General features: G+C 49.7%; 1 protein-coding gene across 1 annotated transcript; it reads left to right on the forward strand.

Moving 5' to 3' along the window:
• Window positions 1-13,335: 13,335 nt before the first annotated feature.
• LOC147596793 (syncytin-2-like) lies at window positions 13,336-14,184 on the forward strand. The gene has a single exon (XM_086769646.1). The coding sequence runs from the start codon at window positions 13,336-13,338 to the stop codon at window positions 14,182-14,184; it is 849 nt and encodes a 282-aa protein (XP_086625772.1).
• Window positions 14,185-19,019: the final 4,835 nt, after the last annotated feature.

Here is a 19,019-nt window from a genome sequence, read left to right on the forward strand (position 1 = left end):
AAAAGTGGCCTGTACTTTATCTCTACACTGACTCATGGATGGTGGCTAATGCCCTGTGGGGGTGGTTAAAGCAATGGAAGCAGAGCAACTGGCAGCACAGAGGCAAGCCCATCTGGGCTGCTGCATTGTGGCAAGATATTGCTGCCCGGATGGAGAATCTGGTTGTAAAAGTACATCCCATAGATGCTCATATAACCAAGAGTTGAGCCACAGAAAAATATTGAAACAACCAGCAGGTGGATCAAGCTGCTAAAATTCAAGTGGCTCAGGTGGATCTGGACTGGCAGCATAAGGGTGAATTATTTTTAGCTCAGTGGGCCCATGACACCTCAGGCCATCAAGGAAGAGATGCAACATACAAATGGGCTCATGATCGAGGGGTGGACTTGACCATGGATACTGTTGCACAGGTTATCCTTGAATGTGAAATATGTGCTGCAATCAAACAAGCCAAGTGGTTAAAGCCTCTGTGGTATGGAGGATGATGGCTGAAATGTAAATATGGAGAGGCCTGGCAGATTGATTACATCACACTCCCACAAACCCGCCAAGGCAAGCGCCATGTGCTTACAATGGTGGAAGCAACCACTGGGTGGCTAGAGACATGTCCCGTACCCCATGCCACTGCCTGAAACACTATCCTGGGCCTTGAGAAGCAAGTTCTCTGGCGACATGGCACTCCAGAAAGAATAGAGTCAGACATTGGGACTCATTTCCGAAACAACCTCATAGACACCTGTGCCAAAGAGCATGGCATTGAGTGGGTATATCAATTCCCCTATCATGCACCAACCTCTGGAAAAATCAAAAGGTACTGATAAAGGGAATTAACTATCTGCTAAATATTGCTTGATTTAGGAGACTAACTGTCTGCTAGAAAATGCCTAACAGTCCTGTTTACCTTGGAACTCACTTAAGCTTATCAGGGACTGGTATGTGTCAAGGACTAATATGTCTAGTAAAGGACCGAATGTTAGTTCCACCACAAATTCGGTCAGAAGTCAGGAAACTGCTGAAATCACCAAGTGAAAGGAGAGCATGGGTGAATGACTGAAGTTCATCCAGAGGAAGATAAGACCCCTGAAGAAGTAAACGACCACCAGAGACAGATCTGAAATGCTTACGCAAGTGTTTTTTTAATAACCCCGCCTCACTTAAGCATATGTATGTCTGTATTGTGCAATCCTATGAATATGTATACCTGCACCGTATAAATTTTTGGTAAAATGTGCTGTTGGTGTGCGTGCTTTTGGAGGAGCGATCTCCCACGCACCCGGCATCGAATAAACATGCCTGCTTTATAACTCTCTCCAAGTTGTAGAGTTTGATCCGCGCGTCAATTTGGCAACCCAGGTGGGACCCTCTCTGCTCGACCGCAGGACCGGCTGAGAGAGGGACGTCTTTGACGTGCCCCGAGCCTTCCTCGGAAGAACTCCCTCCCTTGCCCGATCACTGCAGGAGTAGACAAGGACCATCAGCGGACCAGGTATGTCAGAGAAGGGGTACCTGTAAGTCATGAGGAGACGTCCTACGTGAGGGAAAGGAGCTGTCGCTCACTCCTGGGTAGTCCAGACCGGGGGGGGGGGACTTTGCGGGAATCCCTGAGGGCAGTACGCAAGTCATTGTGGTGACTTTGCGGGAATCCCTCAGGGCAGTACGTGGGTCCCCGTGGTTAATTGGGTGCTTCTCACTAGAGTGTGGGAGCCCTGTGTGGGATAGCTATCGTTTGTCTGTTGTAACCCACGGGAATAGGAATTTATATCATTGCAGCTGTAATTGATTTATGATAGTCGTTATAGGCTGTCTACTTAAGAAGTTTTGTGTGTTGCTGTTGTGGTTTTGTTTAGTGAGGGGGGGCCTAAGGTGGCAGCTTCTGTAGGAAGCTGCTACAAGTTGCTTCCCTTTGTTCAGTGGACTCGGCCAGGCCTAGGGCAGAATGTTCCGTGATAACGCCTCTGCGATAACGTATTTAAGAAGGGGAAAACAGAAAAAAAGAAGAGAGAAGAGAAGATGTGAAGAAGCTGAGCAGGGGCAGAGGCAGAGAGGGGGAGGCGCAGGCCTCATGGGCCTTGCAGGCCTGACCCTCTGGCCTCTTGCCAGGTGACTGACTGGGCCCAACTTGGCCCGGCCTGACTGCAAGAAGTGGAGAAGAGATGAGATGGATGATGTGAAGAGATTCTGAGAGGCGTCTGCCAGCCTGTTGTGAAGAACTTTTCTTGTGAGAGGAACGGCTGCAGACGCCAAGGTCAGTTCAGAAGGAGGGGGAGGAGTAATGCTGCTCCTGGCCAAGATTCCCCTGCAGCCTGTGGTGACGACCATGGTGGAGCAGGTTGTCCCCTTGCAGTCCATGGAGGTCCACGGAGGAGCAGAGATCCACTTGGAGCCCGTGAAGGACCCCACATTGTGGGAGGTGGATGCCTGAAGGCAGCTGTGGCCCATGGAGGGCCCTCTGGGGCAGCCGTTCTGGAGAGACTGTACTCCATGGAAGAGATGACCCACGCTGGAGCAGTTTCACGAAGGACTGTGGCGTATGGGTGGGACCCCACAACGGAGCAGGGGAGGAATGTGAGTTCTTCCCCCAACCATGAAGCAGCGGCATAAAACAACGTGTGATGAACTGACTGCAACCCCCATTCCCTCTTCCCCCCTGTGCCGCTCGGCGTGGGAAGGTAGTAGAGATAATGTTAACGTCCTCCACCCCTCCCTCTTCCCAAGCTTATCTTGTTCTCTGTCTCATTCTCCTGCTGTTTGTAGTAATAAATGAATAGTTTTCCCCAAGTCGAGTCTGTTTTGCCCGTGACGGTAACTTTAAGGATTTTCTCCCTGTCCTTATCTCAAACCTTGAGCCGTTTTTCCTTATATTATCTCTCCCTATTCTCTTGGAGGGTGGGGGGAGTGAGAAAGAGACTGCGTAGTCTGGTCCCAAGCGGGACCAAACTATGACAGTTCGGTACCGTGGGTTGTGGGATAAGTGTTTTATTGTATTGTTAATGTTTTATGTTGCTGTCTGAAGTAAGCTGGGTGAGTGTTTGAGAGAGTGAGACGCAGTTTGACTGTGGAGCGAGTGTGGAGTCCTGATCCACGGTTCTGTGTTCTCAGTGAGAGGGACTAAGCCTGTTACTCAAACTGATTTTTAACCCTTTATTGTCCTGTACATGTGCATAAGGATGTTTCATGCAATCCAATATATGTTTTTGAATACTTTGGTTGTAAACAGAACACTGAGGTACTGTTTGGGGATGATTTTTTGTGTGGTGAATGTCAAGGGGACTGGTCTGACTGGGATAGAATCAGGCATTCAGATGAGCTTGGTGGAAACTTAAAAGGGTGTAAGGAATCAGTAAGAATGCCACTGGTACATGGGAGGAAGTGTAGAGCAGAGTAGTGCCCCGTTTATTTGGTGTGGATCACGGACGAGTGCCTGTCCACTGTTGCTTGTTTGTTCACACTGTTTGAAGTGTCATAAGTACGTTATTTCTTTTAACGGGAGACAGGAATTTCGTCTCGACAATTGTCTTGAATTGAGGTGCATTCGCTGTGGGGCGAGTACGCCCCTACATCTTTGGCCTTGGATAAGGTATTATTGTTGTCAATTTAATCAGGTTGTATTCTTTGGCTGAAGAATAAGCAGAGTGTCTGTTATGGGAGGCAAACAAAGCGGCGGAGTAGTGAAAAGGAGCCCTCTGGGCTGCATTTTAGCTCACTGGAAGGAGATAGGAGAGCCGCTGGGGGGGAAGTGTAAACAAAAAGACTTTAATAAAGTATTGCAATTAATGGTGGCCTTTGTATGAATTAGATGATGAGGAGAAATAGCCCTTTAAAGGAATAATATACCTTGTTGCAATTGATGTCGTTCTTGAGGAGAGAAGGGAAATGGGATGAGGTCTCGTATGCGGACACGTTTTTTTCATCCTCCGAAATCATCCCGAATATCAAACGGACTGTGGATTAGCACCCCCACAGGACCCAATGGGGATGGCTTTGGAGAAGAAAAGGAAAGAGGTGTTGCTCGGCATGCAGCACAGGGCAGAAATGTACAAAGTTGGGGAAAATAAGGGGTCCCGGGATGAGAGACCTGCCGGAGCATTATAAACCACCGGTAGGAGCACAACAAGGAGGAAATGAAGGTTCCGATTCAGAAGACCCTCCAGATAGTCCAGTACCCTCTCGTACCCGAAGTAAGAAAGAACAGATATTAGTGCAGGCACCCCTCAGGGAGGGGGTGGGGCCAGAGGGAGGCAACACACTCCTCCGGACCCAGGGTCAGAAATAGGAGTACAGCAGTTAGTGTCTCTGTTTATAGGACAGTCAGCAAGTGATATTCGCAGGAAGTTGCAGAAATTAAGACCGATAGGGAGCAGAAATTTGGAGACTCTGTTAGATGAAGCTTGGAGAGTGTTTAGCAATAGAGAAGAGGAGGATTGGAGAAAGGATAAACAGATGCTGGTAGCGGCGCTACAAGAGAGTAAGGGATCTAGAGGTGTGGGACCCAGGAGACTTTTGGAAAGGGACCAGTGTGCGTGGTGTAAACAAAGGGGACATTGGAAAAAATGAATGTCCAAAGAGAAAAGGGAAAGGAAGGATACAGGCCCACATCAAAGACGACTGATGGGGACCTGGGGAATATGCCCTAGCAGATCCACTGGTTATATTGAAGCTAGGGAAGCAACAACAGAATATAGAATTTCTAGTTGATACCAGGTGTCCTGGTTTTGGCAGGGATGGAGTCACTTTTCCTCTCAGTAGCTGGTGTGTTTTGGATTTCGTGTGTGAGAAGAATGTTGATAAAAACACCCTGATGATACCAGTTGTTGTGAATGAGACCAAGGACACCGTCCTGCTTTCCAAGTCTTGCTAATTTGCAGATGCAGGAAGCTGGGATAAAGACAGACAGAATAATTGACCCAAACTGGCCAAAGAGAGTGTTCCATGCCATGAACATCTTGCTCAGTATATAAGTGGGTGCTGGCCAAGGCAGGTATCTGCCTTCCTGGCATCCATCTTTCTCTCTCGTTTGCTGGCATCGTTCCCTCTACCTTGCTGGCTCCCTTTTGCTCCTTGGCTTGCTTCTCAGTTTTGTTTCCGTGATGGCTGCTCGAGACGGACTGTATTGGTCATTGGGCCATCGGGTGGTGAGAAAACATACATCGCTCATTTTGTATATTTTAATATCCTTATATTCTGTTATTATTGTAGTTTTCCCTTTTTATTTTAGTAAATTTATCTTCTTGTCTTCATCTCAAACCCCTTCCTTCCCAATTCTCTCCCCCATCCCGCTGGGGAGGAGGAGGGGGAGTGAGAAACTGTGTGGTCATTTGGGCTAAACCATCACACCGGGGCAACATTTTCAGTTTTAAACCAAACTTTAACACCTATGGATGATGACTTCGTAATGGTAAGGGGAGCTACTGGCCAAAGTGAGAAGGCGTACTTTTTGAAACCTCTTAAATTTACATTGGGAAAACAATTGGGAATACACAAATCCTTATATATGCCTAACTCGCCAAAACACCTATTAGGGCAAGACCTATTGGAACAACTAAAGGCGGAAATAAAATTTGAAAAAGGAAAAGTGGAACTCTGAGTGGGAGATGACCAGCTAATTGAACTTTTGAGTCTGGCCCTCATAGTTATAGATACTCCTGTGTGGGGTAACGTTAGCATGGCTGCATGTATGCAGGAGGGGCGGTCCGCGGTGATTAGCGCGCTAGGCGCGGATAAGTCCATGAGTGTAGGGAGCAGGTGCGGTCGCGGGCGGGGCGGGCACGGATAGATACATGGGCGCAGGGGGCGGGTGTGTTCACGTGCGTAGCGGGTGTACGGGTATTTAACCCTGTGTTGCGCAGCATTAAATTGAAGGCTTGGCTTGACGGTATCCGTGTGATGCCCTGCTTTCGCCGGGGCGTGGCTCCGGTGCATACGGGGTAGGTTAGCTGGCAAGAGAGCCGGCAAGTGGTGACCCCGACGTGATTCCCCGGGATGGGATCCCGATAGAGGGAGGGTCTGTAAGTTGTCATGCAGCGACAACCGGTGACCCCCGACGTGTCAGAAGGTAACGCGTGGCCGCGGGGCGGTCGTGGTCCGGACAGGTTTGAGTCGTGGCCGCGGGGCGGTCGTGCCTGCCTGCTGTTAGGATGGCATCCATCCAGGATACAGTAAAGGCGTTGGGAAAAGAGGTAAATTGTCCAGTGCATACGGCACCGTTGACGAAGGGCTTGATTAGCAAGCCGGGAGAGGTGATGGACGTGGCGCGGTTACCGGTGGCGGGGAAAGGGCTGTCGGAAGGGGAGGGGGACGAACGGGGTCGAGACGGCGCGGAGGGGACGGGGGGTGGCGCTCCGGTGGTCTGCCCGGTTCGGCCGAGAGCCTCTGACAGTGATAAAGGGGTGATGGAGTTTGGGTGTGCCCCCCCGTGTGTTGCGCCTTGCTTGCCGGGGGGGCCTGGGCCGAGGGGGCGACCCCCCGGATGCGAGAACGCGGGGGTGCCCTCTGTCTCTCCTTCTACCCTGTCGGCTCCACCGCTTGTGGATTCGTGGAGGGGCGATACCGGCTTGCCACCTCTCCCTGAGGATTCATGGGCTGCGGACAGGGGAGGGGGCAGCGAAGCGGGAGCAGTGGATGCTTTAATCCGCAGGTTCAAGCGGTTGGCGGCGGACGTACAAAAAAACACTGAGTAAAGTAGAGGGGTCGGCGCGGAAAGCGGGGGCAGCGGCTGAACAGAAACCAGGTCGTGGATTAACGGATTGGACATTGATTGCTAAGACTTGCGTATTGGAAGGGGTATCTCTAGGGCCATCAGACGGAGATGGGGGTATAATGGTGTGCCCAGTGACACAGGGGCAGCAGGGTCGGCAGTGGAGCCCGTTGGATTACAAGTTATTCAGGGAATGGCAGAAGGCGGTGAAGGAGGAAGGTGTTAATGGGGTGGTGGCTCGAGCGATCTTGGATGTGATCTGGGCAGCAAACCCGCTTCCTTTTGATTGTAGGCAGCTGGCTAGAGCGGTTTTTACAACCCCCCAAATGGTGCTGTGGGAGGCTGCGTTAAAGGAGTGAGAGAAGGAGTTAAAGAAATCTTAATAGATATGGCATTGATTAATTATTGCTGTGCATCCTAAGGAATCAAGTTGATAAATAGTGCTTAATGTTTTGTTAACTACTTGCTTAATAATTTGCTAACCATTGTGCAAACTATCTGAAGCAGTAAGTCTTGCAATTCTTCACGAAAGACAGTTCCCGGTAAGGACTAGGGGGGTCGCTTCAAGAACCAGCTAAAACCGACCCTGCAGCTTGAATGAAAGCCAAGGGATAACTGAGTTTGCGCAAGAACAAAAGGTTACTAGCGGTGACGAAGAGGAGTCACCTGCCTTCATCCTCACGACCCCCGACGACCACCACCAGGAGGCACTGCGCAAGCCCAGACAGGAGGAGTTTATGAAAATGACCCCTTGGGACTAATTTTAATACGAAGCGGGGATAGGTCATGCATATGTATAGGCGTATTGTGAAACTTTATGTATATGTAACACTTGGTTGTATAAATTTAAAGTGAGTTGCCACGTAAGGCGCGCACGGTTTTGGTGGGACTACCCCCCTGTGCTGCCCAGCACTGAATAAACATACCTACTTTACAATCTTACAGATTGTGGAGTCCGTTTTCCGCACGTCAGTTTGGCGAGCCAGGCAGGAGGCACTCTGCTTGGCTGCGGGATCGACTGCGGAGCGGACGCCCCTAGGCGCGCCCCGAGCACTTTCCTCGGAGGAGCCTCCGCTGCCAGCCGCTCACCGCAGGAGCAGACAACAACCTCCTGAAGCCGCGGACCAAACGGTATGTTTTACTGAAGGGCCTGTCACGCGTGGCCAGGGCAGCTGGTAAATCGCGCAGAGACGTCTGACGTGCAGCATAGTCCCCGTTGGGTGGGTACCCAGGTTAGTTTGGAGCATCAAAGGGGGACTCGCTGACCGATAGAGCGGCCGCTAGCGATCTTGGGAGTAGATCGAGTGAGTCCGAGGTAACCGCTGCATCCCATTGTCGGGAGCCAGGACGGACCTGCTGATGATCGGCATATGAGAAGCAGGAGAAGGGTAAGCGGGCCTCTTGCAATTTTGAAGGCTATATTTTGCAGCTGCTAAAAGGGATGTCAATAGGAGTGTTAATTAAGCGTCCGGACAAATTCATGTGTGTGCGAAGAACGTTCTGCTGTGGGAGTGCCTGTGTTGTGAGAGAGTGATTGAGTCATGAGAATTCAAGCGAGACTGCAACTGTGTGTGTGGTGTGAGAGGCTGGTCTAGCCGCCCCTAGCCGCCCAGCTTGTCTGAGGTTGGTTAGAACGCAAGGGGGCCATCCTCTTATCCAAATTTAGTAAATGTCCTTGTATGTCAGGACGGAGAGAAACATTCCTGAGTTGGTTTGGACTTGAACCGTAGGAATACGTATACATTACTGGATTTCCCCAAATTCCTTGGAGTAGGGGATATCTGGGGAATATCCCCTGTTTTGTCCGGAAATTTGGGATGTGTGGAGAGGAAAATTAGGAGAAAACTGTAGGGGTTTGCAGGAAGTGATTTGCGTGGAGACCTTACAAGATGGGTAATACACAAGGAGATATATTGAAGAAAAGTCCTCTGGGGTGTGTACTTGCCCACTGGAAAGATATTCTTGGGACTGGAGGTACAGAAAGTAAAAAGACCCTTATCAAATACTGTAAAAACAGCATAATCCTGATTGGAAGGATATACAACTATTATTGGAGTATATGACCGAGACAGAGAAACAGCTGATTTTAAAGACAGCAGGGAATCTGGCCGAAGACCATTATAAGATTACAGGAGGGGACATTAAGGAATATTTCCCTCTCCAAGATCCAAAGTGGGATGTTAATAGATCTGTACATATGGAAAGATTGCAGGAGTATCAGGAGTGGATTTCAAAGGGAATGGAGAGGGCAATCCCCAAAACTATAAATTGGTCAGCTTTATATGCAGTCAAACAAAGTCCTTCCGAGTCCCCATCCGAATTCCTGGATCGATTGAGGGACGTGATGCGCCGCAGCACACCGCTGGATCCTGGATCAGAGGTAGGAGTACAGCAATTAGTCTCCCTATTTTTGGGTCAATCTACAGGGGATATAAGGCGCAAACTTCAGAAATTACGCCCCACAGAAAGTAGGAATTTAGAAGTACTGTTAGATGAAGCATGGAGAGTATTCAGTAACAGAGAGGAAGGATATAGACAAGAGCAAAAGAAGCTGATAGCTGTTATCCAGGAAGAGGGAGGAAGAAGGATTAGACGAGACCTGCCCCGACTGGGCAAGGATCAATGTGCTTTGTGTAAAAATTTTGGTCACTGGAAAAAGGAATGCCCAAGGAACAAGAAAGAAGGTCAAAGGGCTCAAACAGGAAGAACGATAGCCCATGTGAAGAAAGACTGACGGGAACCTGGGGAGTCTACCCTAGCGGATCCACTGGTTATAATTAAGCTAGGGGAAAAACAACAACAAGCAGAATTCTTAGTAGATACAGGGGCAACATATTCGGTTCTGAATCAAGCTTTGATGCCCCTGGGAAATGATTATGTCATGGTAAAAGGAGTGACTGGCCAAAGTGAAAAGGCATATTTTTGTAAGCCTCTAAAATACAAATTGGGAAAACAATGGGGTATCCACAAATTTTTATATATGCCCAACTCCCCGAAAGCACTTTTGGGAAGAGATCTATTGGAACAATTGGGAGCAAAGATTATATTTGAAAAAGGAGAAATTACTCTGGAGGTAAAAGATCAGCAATATGTTCAGATATTGAGTCTAACCTTAACCAGTCTCTCCTCAGAAGGAAAAATTAATGAGGAAATCCTAAATCAAGTGTACCCGGGGGTATGGGCTACCGACGTACCTGGAAGAGCGAAAAGTGCTCCACCTGTTGAAGTTAAGGTTAAGGAAGGCCGACGACCGGTAAGAATTAAACAATATCCCCTAAAGAAGGAAGACAGAGAAGGAATCCGGCCGGTGATAGAAAAATTTCTACAGTTAGGACTATTAAAGGAGTGTGAGTCAGAATTCAATACCCCTATATTACCTGTTCGGAAACCCGATGGGTCATATCAGGTAGTCCAAGACTTACGGGTGGTGAATAAGATAACTGGAGACCTCTACCCAGTAGTGGCGAACCCATATACCCTGTTGACTGTGTTAACACCTGAACTAATTTGGTTTACTGTTTTAGATTTGAAGGATGCTTTCTTTTGCCTCCCTCTCCATGAAGCCAGTCAAAAATTGTTTGCATTCGAATGGGAAAACCCTAAAAGTGGTCAGAAGACCCAGCTCACTTGGACAGTGTTGCCACAAGGATTTAAAAATAGTCCTACCATTTTTGGGAATCAGCTTGCAAAAGACTTAGAATCCTGGGAAACCCCATCTGAGGAAGGAAAATTGTTGCAGTATGTAGATGATATCCTGATTGCCACGAAAACAGAGGAAGACTGTATGGCATGGACGGTGAGTCTGTTGAATTTCTTGGGACTCCAGGGATACCGTGTCTCCAAGAAGAAAGCCCAGGTAATGCAACGTAAAGTGAATTATTTGGGCTATGAAATTAGTGCGGGGCAGAGAACTTTGGGACAGGCCCGCAAAGAGGCAATATGCCAAACTCAGAGACCTCAGACAGTAAAGGAGTTACGGACTTTTCTGGGAATGACCGGGTGGTGCCGATTGTGGATCTTTAATTATGGACTGCTTGTTAAACCACTGTATGCTCTGACAGCTACTGAGCAGAAGCACCTTGAGTGGAACAAAGAGACCGAACGAGCCTTTGAGCTACTGAAAAAGGCGTTGATGTCGGCCCCGGCCTTAGGACTCCCAGATGTGAGTAAGCCGTTTCTTCTTTTCTCCCATGAGAAACAGGGTATTGCCCTGGGAATATTAGCACAAGATCTGGGTCCATATCGACGGGCAGTTGCCTATCTCTCTAAGCAGTTAGACACCACTGCAAAGGGTTGGCCTGGATGCCTACGGGCGGTTGCAGCTGTGATACTGAACATACAGGAAGCCCGAAAGTTTACCCTGGGCCAGAAAATGACTGTTTTGGTGTCTCATACAGTATCAGCAGTACTGGAAGCAAAGGGTGGGCACTGGCTCTCTCCACAAAGATTTCTGAGATATCAAGCTGTATTAGTAGAACAGGATGATGTGGAAATCGTGGTCACTAACATTGTCAACCCAGCTTCTTTTCTCAGCGGGAACACAGGAGAACCGGTGCATCATGACTGTTTGGAAACCATCGAAGCAACATATGCAAGCCGTCCAGACCTGAAGGATAGCCCCATGGAAAACGGGGAAAACTGGTTCACAGACGGGAGCAGTTATGTCTTAAATGGCAATCGACATGCGGGATATGCCATCACTACCAGTCAGCAGGTAATAGAGTCAGGGCCTTTGCCCATGAACACCTCCGCACAGAAGGCAGAAATAATTGCCCTAACCTGAGCCCTGGAGTTGGCCCAGGGCAAAACTGTGAACATTTACACGGACTCAAAATATGCCTTCGGAGTTGTGCACGCACATGGAGCAATTTGGAAAGAAAGAGGACTATTGAACTCCCAGGGGAAAAATATCAAACATGCAGAAGAAATTCTGAAGCTACTAGAAGCTGTCCAGCTCCCTGAGAAAGTGGCAATTATGCATATTAAGGCACACCAGAAAGTGAGCTCAGATTTGGAAAAAGGGAATGAACTGGCGGACAGAGAGGCAAAACAAGTGGCCAAAACAAAGGTGAAAGTAGAAGGGGCTCTAATTCCTGATAGACAAATCTCTCTAGAAGGTAAGCCAGAATATACCAAGGAAGATCAGAAACTTATCACAGACTTAGAAGGGTCATATAATGAAGAGGGGTGGGCTTATACCCCACAGGGAAAACTAATAATTCCCTCTTGATTACTGTGGCACTTGATACGGGAGGAACATAGGAAAAGGCATTGGGGAACAGAGGCTCTGTATAAACATTTAATAAGAGAAATTGTGGCTAGAAATTTATATACCACGGTGAGACAGGTGACTCAACAGTGTGATCTTTGCCTCCAAACTAACCCTAAAAATACTCCCAAACCAGAAGTGGGCCAGATTGGAAAAGGCAATGGGCCTGGACAACAATGGCAGGTTGATTTTACAGAACTTCCAAGAAAAGGGGGGTATCGATATTTACTGGTATTAACTGACACCTTTTCAGGTTGGCCAGAAGCATTCCCAACTAGAACAGCTAAGGCTCGGGAGGTAACTAAAGTATTGGTACAAGAGATAATACCACGTTTTGGGGTTCCAGCAACCATATCCTCTGATAGAGGACCACATTTTGTCTCAAAAATAGTACAACAAATTAGCCACCATTTGGGAATAGATTGGCAACTTCATACCCCATACCGCCCTCAGTCGAGTGGCCAAGTGGAGAAAATGAACCACTTAATCAAACAGCAAATTGTGAAATTGGGACAAGAAGCAAACTTGACGTGGCCTCAGTCTCTCCCGTTAGCCCTTTTGCATATAAGAACGAGACCAAGGGCAAAGGAAGGACTGAGTCCCTTTGAAATTTTGTATGGACGACCCTATGGGATACAGAGGGGAATGTCTATGCAAGCTGGGGATGAAATGATGACTTCCTACATGGTGGCATTGAGCAAACAGCTCAATAAAATTGGAAAGCATGTAATTGGTACCCGGGGAAGAGGTCTAGATGAACCTGTGCATGATATACAACCTGGAGATTATGTATATGTAAAGTCTCTTGCAGAAAAAACCTTGGAACCACAGTGGGAAGGACCATACCAGGTACTCCTCACCTCCTTTACAGCAATCAAGATCAGAGAGCAGAATGCCTGGATACACCACACTAGGGTAAAAAAGGCACCACAAAAACTCTGGACTTCTGAAGTTCAGGGACCCCTAAAGCTTAAACTGAGAAGGTAGAATGTGGATTAAGGTTTGTGTAATCCTGGTAAATCTACAAATAATGAACATAGCTGCTTGGCAAGGGAATTTGTATGTTCAGCTGACTCAAAACATCACTAAAATCTTAAACAAGACCGATTGTTGGGTTTGTACCCAAATGCCAAGGCATTCTGGTCATGGAGTGCCTTTAATAGGTATCCCATTGTCTTTGAATGTCTCCTGGACAAATAGGATCTTTTGGGAAAGTACCACTCTTAGTAAAGATACTCAAGCCACGTGGGGCCGGGAGTTGGAAATAAACACAATAGTAACCAATACCTCAGGAGACCGCTGCCTGGTAAGCTCGGGAAACGGTACGTTTGTTGGGGAGTATCTAAATTGTAACAAAACTATCTCATTGAACATGATGAATATTGACCCAGTATTTCAATCGTTTAATTATACTGGTCTTCCGGTTCCACTGGGAACAGGATGGTACTGGTTGTGTGGCACAGTGGCCCGTAAGACTCTGCCTCTAGGATGGCGAGGAGCCTGTACTTTAGGCGGTCTGGTCCCCAACATCACTATTATTGACAAAACAACACAGAGTCCTGTAAGGAGAAAACGGAGAATCAATTCAATTAGGAGCCGGAGGACAAACAATCCCCTAATAGAAAGGCCAACGGGTTTTCATAGCTTTGTGCGGTGGCTGATCCCATCTCTAGGGGTAAGCAAATTGGAAAAGGCCATAGTAAATATTTCAGCTGTAATAGAAATAATAGAGAACAGAACAATAGATGCTATTCTTGCACTCCAAGAAGAAGTGACTGGGTTATCAAAGATAATATCACAGAATCGCATGGCCTTAGATTTATTATTGGCCTCACAAGGAGGAGTATGCACAGCAATCAACGTTGACTGCTGTATGTATGTAGACCAGAGTGGGCGGATTACTGACGACCTCCAGGAGATCAGGAGGCAAGCAAAGATCCTACATGAGATAACACAAGATGACACCTCTTGGAGTTTTTCCGAACTCTGGGAGAAGTTAACCTCCTGGCTGCCAAATTTAACATGGTTAAAACAATTGTTTGTTACAATAATAGCAATCATCCTTTTATCCATAATCCTTTGTATAGCAATTCGATGCGGCTTGTGGTGTTTTAAGAATACAGGAGATTCCTACAGTGAATGGAAAAGAAACCAATTACGACAAAGGCTTGAGTCTAACAAATATTTTGAAAAAATGCTAGATAGGGAAACACTATACTAGAATTAAATTAAATACAGTAAAAGAATTTACTAATTTTCTAGAAAAGGGGGGACTGAGAGAAGGAGTTAAAGAAATCTTAATAGATATGGCATTGATTAATTATTGCTGTGCATCCTAAGGAAGCAAGTTGATAAATAGTGCTTAATGTTTTGTTAACTACTTGCTTAATAATTTGCTAACCATTGTGCAAACTATTTGAAGCAGAAAGTCTTGCAATTCTTCACGAAAGACAGTTCCCGGTAAGGACTAGGGGGGTCGCTTCAAGAACCAGCTAAAACCGACCCTGCAGCTTGAATGAAAGCCAAGGGATAACTGAGTTTGCGCAAGAACAAAAGGTTACTAGCGGTGACGAAGAGGAGTCACCTGCCTTCATCCTCACGACCCCCGACGACCACCACCAGGAGGCACTGCGCAAGCCCAGACAGGAGGAGTTTATGAAAATGACCCCTTGGGACTAATTTTAATACAAAGCGGGGATAGGTCATGCATATGTATAGGCGTATTGTGAAACTTTATGTATATGTAACATTTGGTTGTATAAATTTAAAGTGAGTTGCCACGTAAGGCGCGCACGGTTTTGGTGGGACTACCCCCCTGTGCTGCCCAGCACTGAATAAACATATCTACTTTACAATCTTACAGATTGTGGAGTCCGTTTTCCGCACGTCAGGAGGAAGCGGACAAGGTGGTTTTAGAAGCTTTAGATCCGAATCACCCCTTGCACGGGATTAGTGTGGAAAGGATTCTAGGGTCAGGTAACTTCGCTGATCCAGCCACACAGGCTAATATGCGGGGCAGGGATATCCACGCCGCCGCGCGGGTGGCATTCGCAAAAATGGGTAAATATGAGGGCAAAGGGCAGCCGTACACTCAGGTGAGGCAGAGTGTAGGGGAGTCGTATACCTCTTTCTTGGAAAGGCTACAGAAGGCCATTGAGAATTCCGATTTACCAGAGAATGTGAAACCTATAGTGGCGAAAGAGTTAGCTAAACAGAAAGCAAATGAGGTAACTCAACAAGTTTTGGTGCAATTGCCTGGGGATGCAGGTGTGGCACAGATGATGAAGCAAGTTATGGAGGCAGAAGCCTTGCAGCAAGCAAAAGTGCTCATTGCAGCAGTTTCCACTATGTGATCACCCCCCGCGGGCCCCACCTGCTTTGGCTGTGGGGGTGTAGGACATTTCAAGTGGCAGTGTCCTTCAGGGACCAATCAGGGGATAGAACTTACAGGTGGCCAGAACAGGAGATGTTTTTGATATGGGTGGGGCGGACATCTTGCCAAACAGTGTCTGCAGCCACGCTTGGCCAGAGGGCAGTCAGCTGAGCCGGGGCCGCTGCCGTGGGCGAGATGTGAGGGGGGCGAGCGGGAAGAGGCTCGGCGGTGGCTGCCCCTCAGGCGAGCCCGGTGCTGGGAGAAACGGCGGGCGGAGGCCGGTTTCTGTCACGGTCGCCGTGGGCGGGCTCGCCCGGTGACTCGGCGGATCCAGGTATATGCTTCAGAGATGTCCAGCAAGTTGAAAAGCCATCCTGCTGAAAATGGAGAGCATCCCAAGAGAAAAATGGAAAACGGAACGGACAGCATGGCTGCCTCAGCCCTTAGCACCTACACCCCAGAAGAAATGGTACAGCAGATGAGGGAGCTCATCACTGAGAGCAATGAGTTAAAAGAAGCCATGAAGTTGCATGGAGTTGCCTCCCTCAGTCGCCGAGGCAACAGCTTCGGAGTCGGCACAATTCGCAGCGGCGCGGCACAGCGCAGCGCAGCCAGGGGATTCCCGAGGCAGGGAAGCTCAGGGGGGAGCGGAGCGAGGCGCCAGGAGCCCGCAGCTCGCGCGAGAGCGGCTGACGAGACGTGGGCGGAGCCAGGGGGCACCGGCGGTCCGGCCCCTCTCCCCGTATAAAGCAGGGCCTAGGGAGCGCCAGCGACTCCGAGGGTGGCGAACAGGACGGGCAAACAGTGCGGGCAGTTAGCGCGTGGCACGGCAGTTAGCGCGTGGCACGGCAGTTAGCGCAGCGAGGGCGCTGCCCCGGGGCACTTGGTGATTCACGCCTCTCAGGGCGACATGGCCAACACCCGCCTGAGAACAAAGGCTGCACCTCCGGCCGGAAGGTCTGCACCGGCTCCCCCTGCGGCGGTCGATGCCTCCGTGCAGACGGAGCAGCCGAGGGGGGAGGCTGCGGTGCAGACCTCGGGCTGCAGGCAGTGCCTGGACCCTACTCCCGGGGCAGGGACAGGCAGCAGCCCTGCCTGCAGAAGGTGTGCCCAGGTGGAGGAGCTCCTGCGGCAGGTGGCTGAGCTGCAGGAGGCAGTCAGGAGGCTGTGGGACATCAGGGAGGCTGAGAGGGAGCTGGATACTTGGTTCCAGGCACAGGCTGCACCGGAACCGCAGCACCCAGTGAACCAATCAACCCCCCCCTGCAGTGACACACGACGTAAGCAAGCAGGCAGAAGATGCCACTGAATGGAAAGCTGCAAGGGCAAGGCGCAGGAGGAAGAAGAAGCAGCTTCCCCAGAACCCCGAGGCGCCCCTGCAGAACCACTTTGCTGCTCTGCAAACTGAGGAAGTAAGACCCAGCACCTCAGGGGAGGCACGGGAGCCGTGCGAGGTAGCGTGCCCGGCTCGTGTAATAACTAGCGCTACCAAGAAAAAGAGACGAGTGGTAGTAGTGGGTGACTCCCTCCTGACAGGTACGGAGGCACCCATCAGCTGCCCCGATGCGCTCTCTCAGGAGGTATGCTGTCTCCCGGGTGCTCGTATCAGGGATGTCACAGAGAGACTACCTAGCCTCATAAGGCCCACAGACTATTATCCACTGCTGGTGTTTCATGTGGGGGCCAGCGACACAGCTGGCAGCAGTCTAAAAAACATAAAAAGGGATTTCAGGGCTCTGGGTTCAACAGTCAAAGGCTCTGGGGTGCAGGTGGTATTCTCATCAATCCTCCCGGTCGAAGGGCAGGGACCTGAAAGGGCCAGATGTATCTGGCAGGTTAACTCGTGGCTCAGGGAGTGGTGCTACAGCCAGGGCTTTGGGTATCTAGATCACGGGACGTGCTTTGAGAAGCCCGGGCTGCTAGGGGCAGATGGCGTGCACCTAACCAAGAAGGGGAAGAGTGTGCTTGGACAAAGACTTGCCAGGCTCGTCCGGAGGGCTTTAAACTAGTGTTGCTGGGGGAGGGGGAGCACAGTTCAGCCCACTGCTGTCAGCATGGCGCCAGTGCCAGCACCGAGGGTCCAGAAGCTGAGGAGGGATCACAGATAAGTGCAAATAAACCTAAACTGCGGTCCAATAGCACCCCTGTAGCTCCAGCCAGCAAGTCGGCTTTGTCGGGGCCCCAGCTGAAGTGTCTCTATACCAATGCACGCAGCATGGGGAATAAACAGGAAGAGCTGGAGATGCTTGCACACGAGCAGGGCTACAACCTCATTGGCATCACGGAGACGTGGTGGGATGACACATACGACTGGAGCGTCAACATGGAAGGGTATAGGCTTTTTAGAAAAGACAGGAAGGGGAGACGAGGAGGGGGTGTCACTCTCTATGTCAGCAACCGGCTGGAGTGTGTGGAGCTCCGCCTGGGGATGGAGGAGGAGCTGACAGAGAGCTTATGGGTCAAGATTAGAGGATGGGGATGGACAGGGGACGTTAAGGTGGGGGTCTGTTACAGGCCGCCTGGCCAGGAGGATAGAGCAGACGAAGTGCTCTATAGGCAGATAGGAGCAGCCTCAGGGTCACAGGCCCTGGTCCTCATGGGGGACTTGAACCACCCTGACATCTGTTGGAGAGACAACATGGCAGGGCACAGGCAGTCCAGGAGGTTCCTGGAATGCGTGGATGACAACTTCCTCCTGCAGGTGATAGAGGAGCCGACAAGGAGGGGTGCCATGCTTGACCTTGTGCTCACCAACAGGGAGGGACTGGTCGGGGATGTGAAACTAAAGGACAGCCTTGGCTGCAGCGACCATGACATGGTGGAGTTCAAGATCCATGGGGCAGCAAGGAAAATACACGGCAAGCTCTCTGCCCTAGACTTCAGGAAGGTGGACTTCGGCCTCTTCAGGGACCTGATGGGCCAAGTGCCATGGGAGGCGGCCCTGGAGGGAAGAGGGGCCCAGGAAAGTTGGTCTATATTCAAGGAGCACCTCCTCCAAGCTCAGCAGAGGTGTATCCCGATGAAAAACAAGTCGGGCAAAAAGGCCAGGAGGCCCGCGTGGATGAGCAAGGAGCTCCTGGACCAACTGAAAGTGAAAAAGGAAGCCTATAGAGGGTGGAAGTGGGGACAGGTAGCCTGGGAGGACTACAAAGAGGCTGCGCGAGTGGCCAGGGATAAGGTAAGGAAGGCCAAAGCCCTGGCAGAACTGAATCTGGCCAGGGATATAAAATGCAACAAGAAGAGCTTTTATAGGTACGTAGGGGACAAAAGAAAGTCCAGGGAAAATGTAGGCCCCCTCTGGAAGGGAACTGGTGTCCTGGTTACCCAGGACATGGAGAAGGCTGAGGTTCTCAATGACTTTTTTGCCTCAGTCTTCACCGACAAGAGTTCCTGTCCCACCACCCAAGCTGTAGAAGGTGCAAGCAGGGACTGCGAGAATGAAGAACTGCCCATTGTACTCGAAGAGCAGGTTCGGGATCATCTGAGGAACCTGAAGGTGCACAAGTCCATGGGTCCTGATTAGATCCATCCTCGGGTCCTGAGGGAACTGGCGGATGAAGTTGCCAAGCCACTGGCCATCATATTTGAGAAGTCGTGGCGGTCTGGTGAGGTCCCCGATGACTGGAAGAGGGGGAACATAACCCCAATTTTTAAAAAGGGGAATAAGGAAGACCCAGGTAACT

The sequence above is a fragment of the Chlamydotis macqueenii genome, chromosome W, assembly GCF_036417535.1.
Source record: "Chlamydotis macqueenii isolate bChlMac1 chromosome W, bChlMac1.mat, whole genome shotgun sequence".
Classification (NCBI taxonomy): domain Eukaryota; kingdom Metazoa; phylum Chordata; class Aves; order Otidiformes; family Otididae; genus Chlamydotis; species Chlamydotis macqueenii.

What these genes read in the sequence shown, in the direction of transcription:
- LOC147596793 (XM_086769646.1), top strand. Translation starts at nt 13,336, where the DNA reads ATGATGAATATTGACCCAGTATTTCAATCGTTTAATTATACTGGTCTT.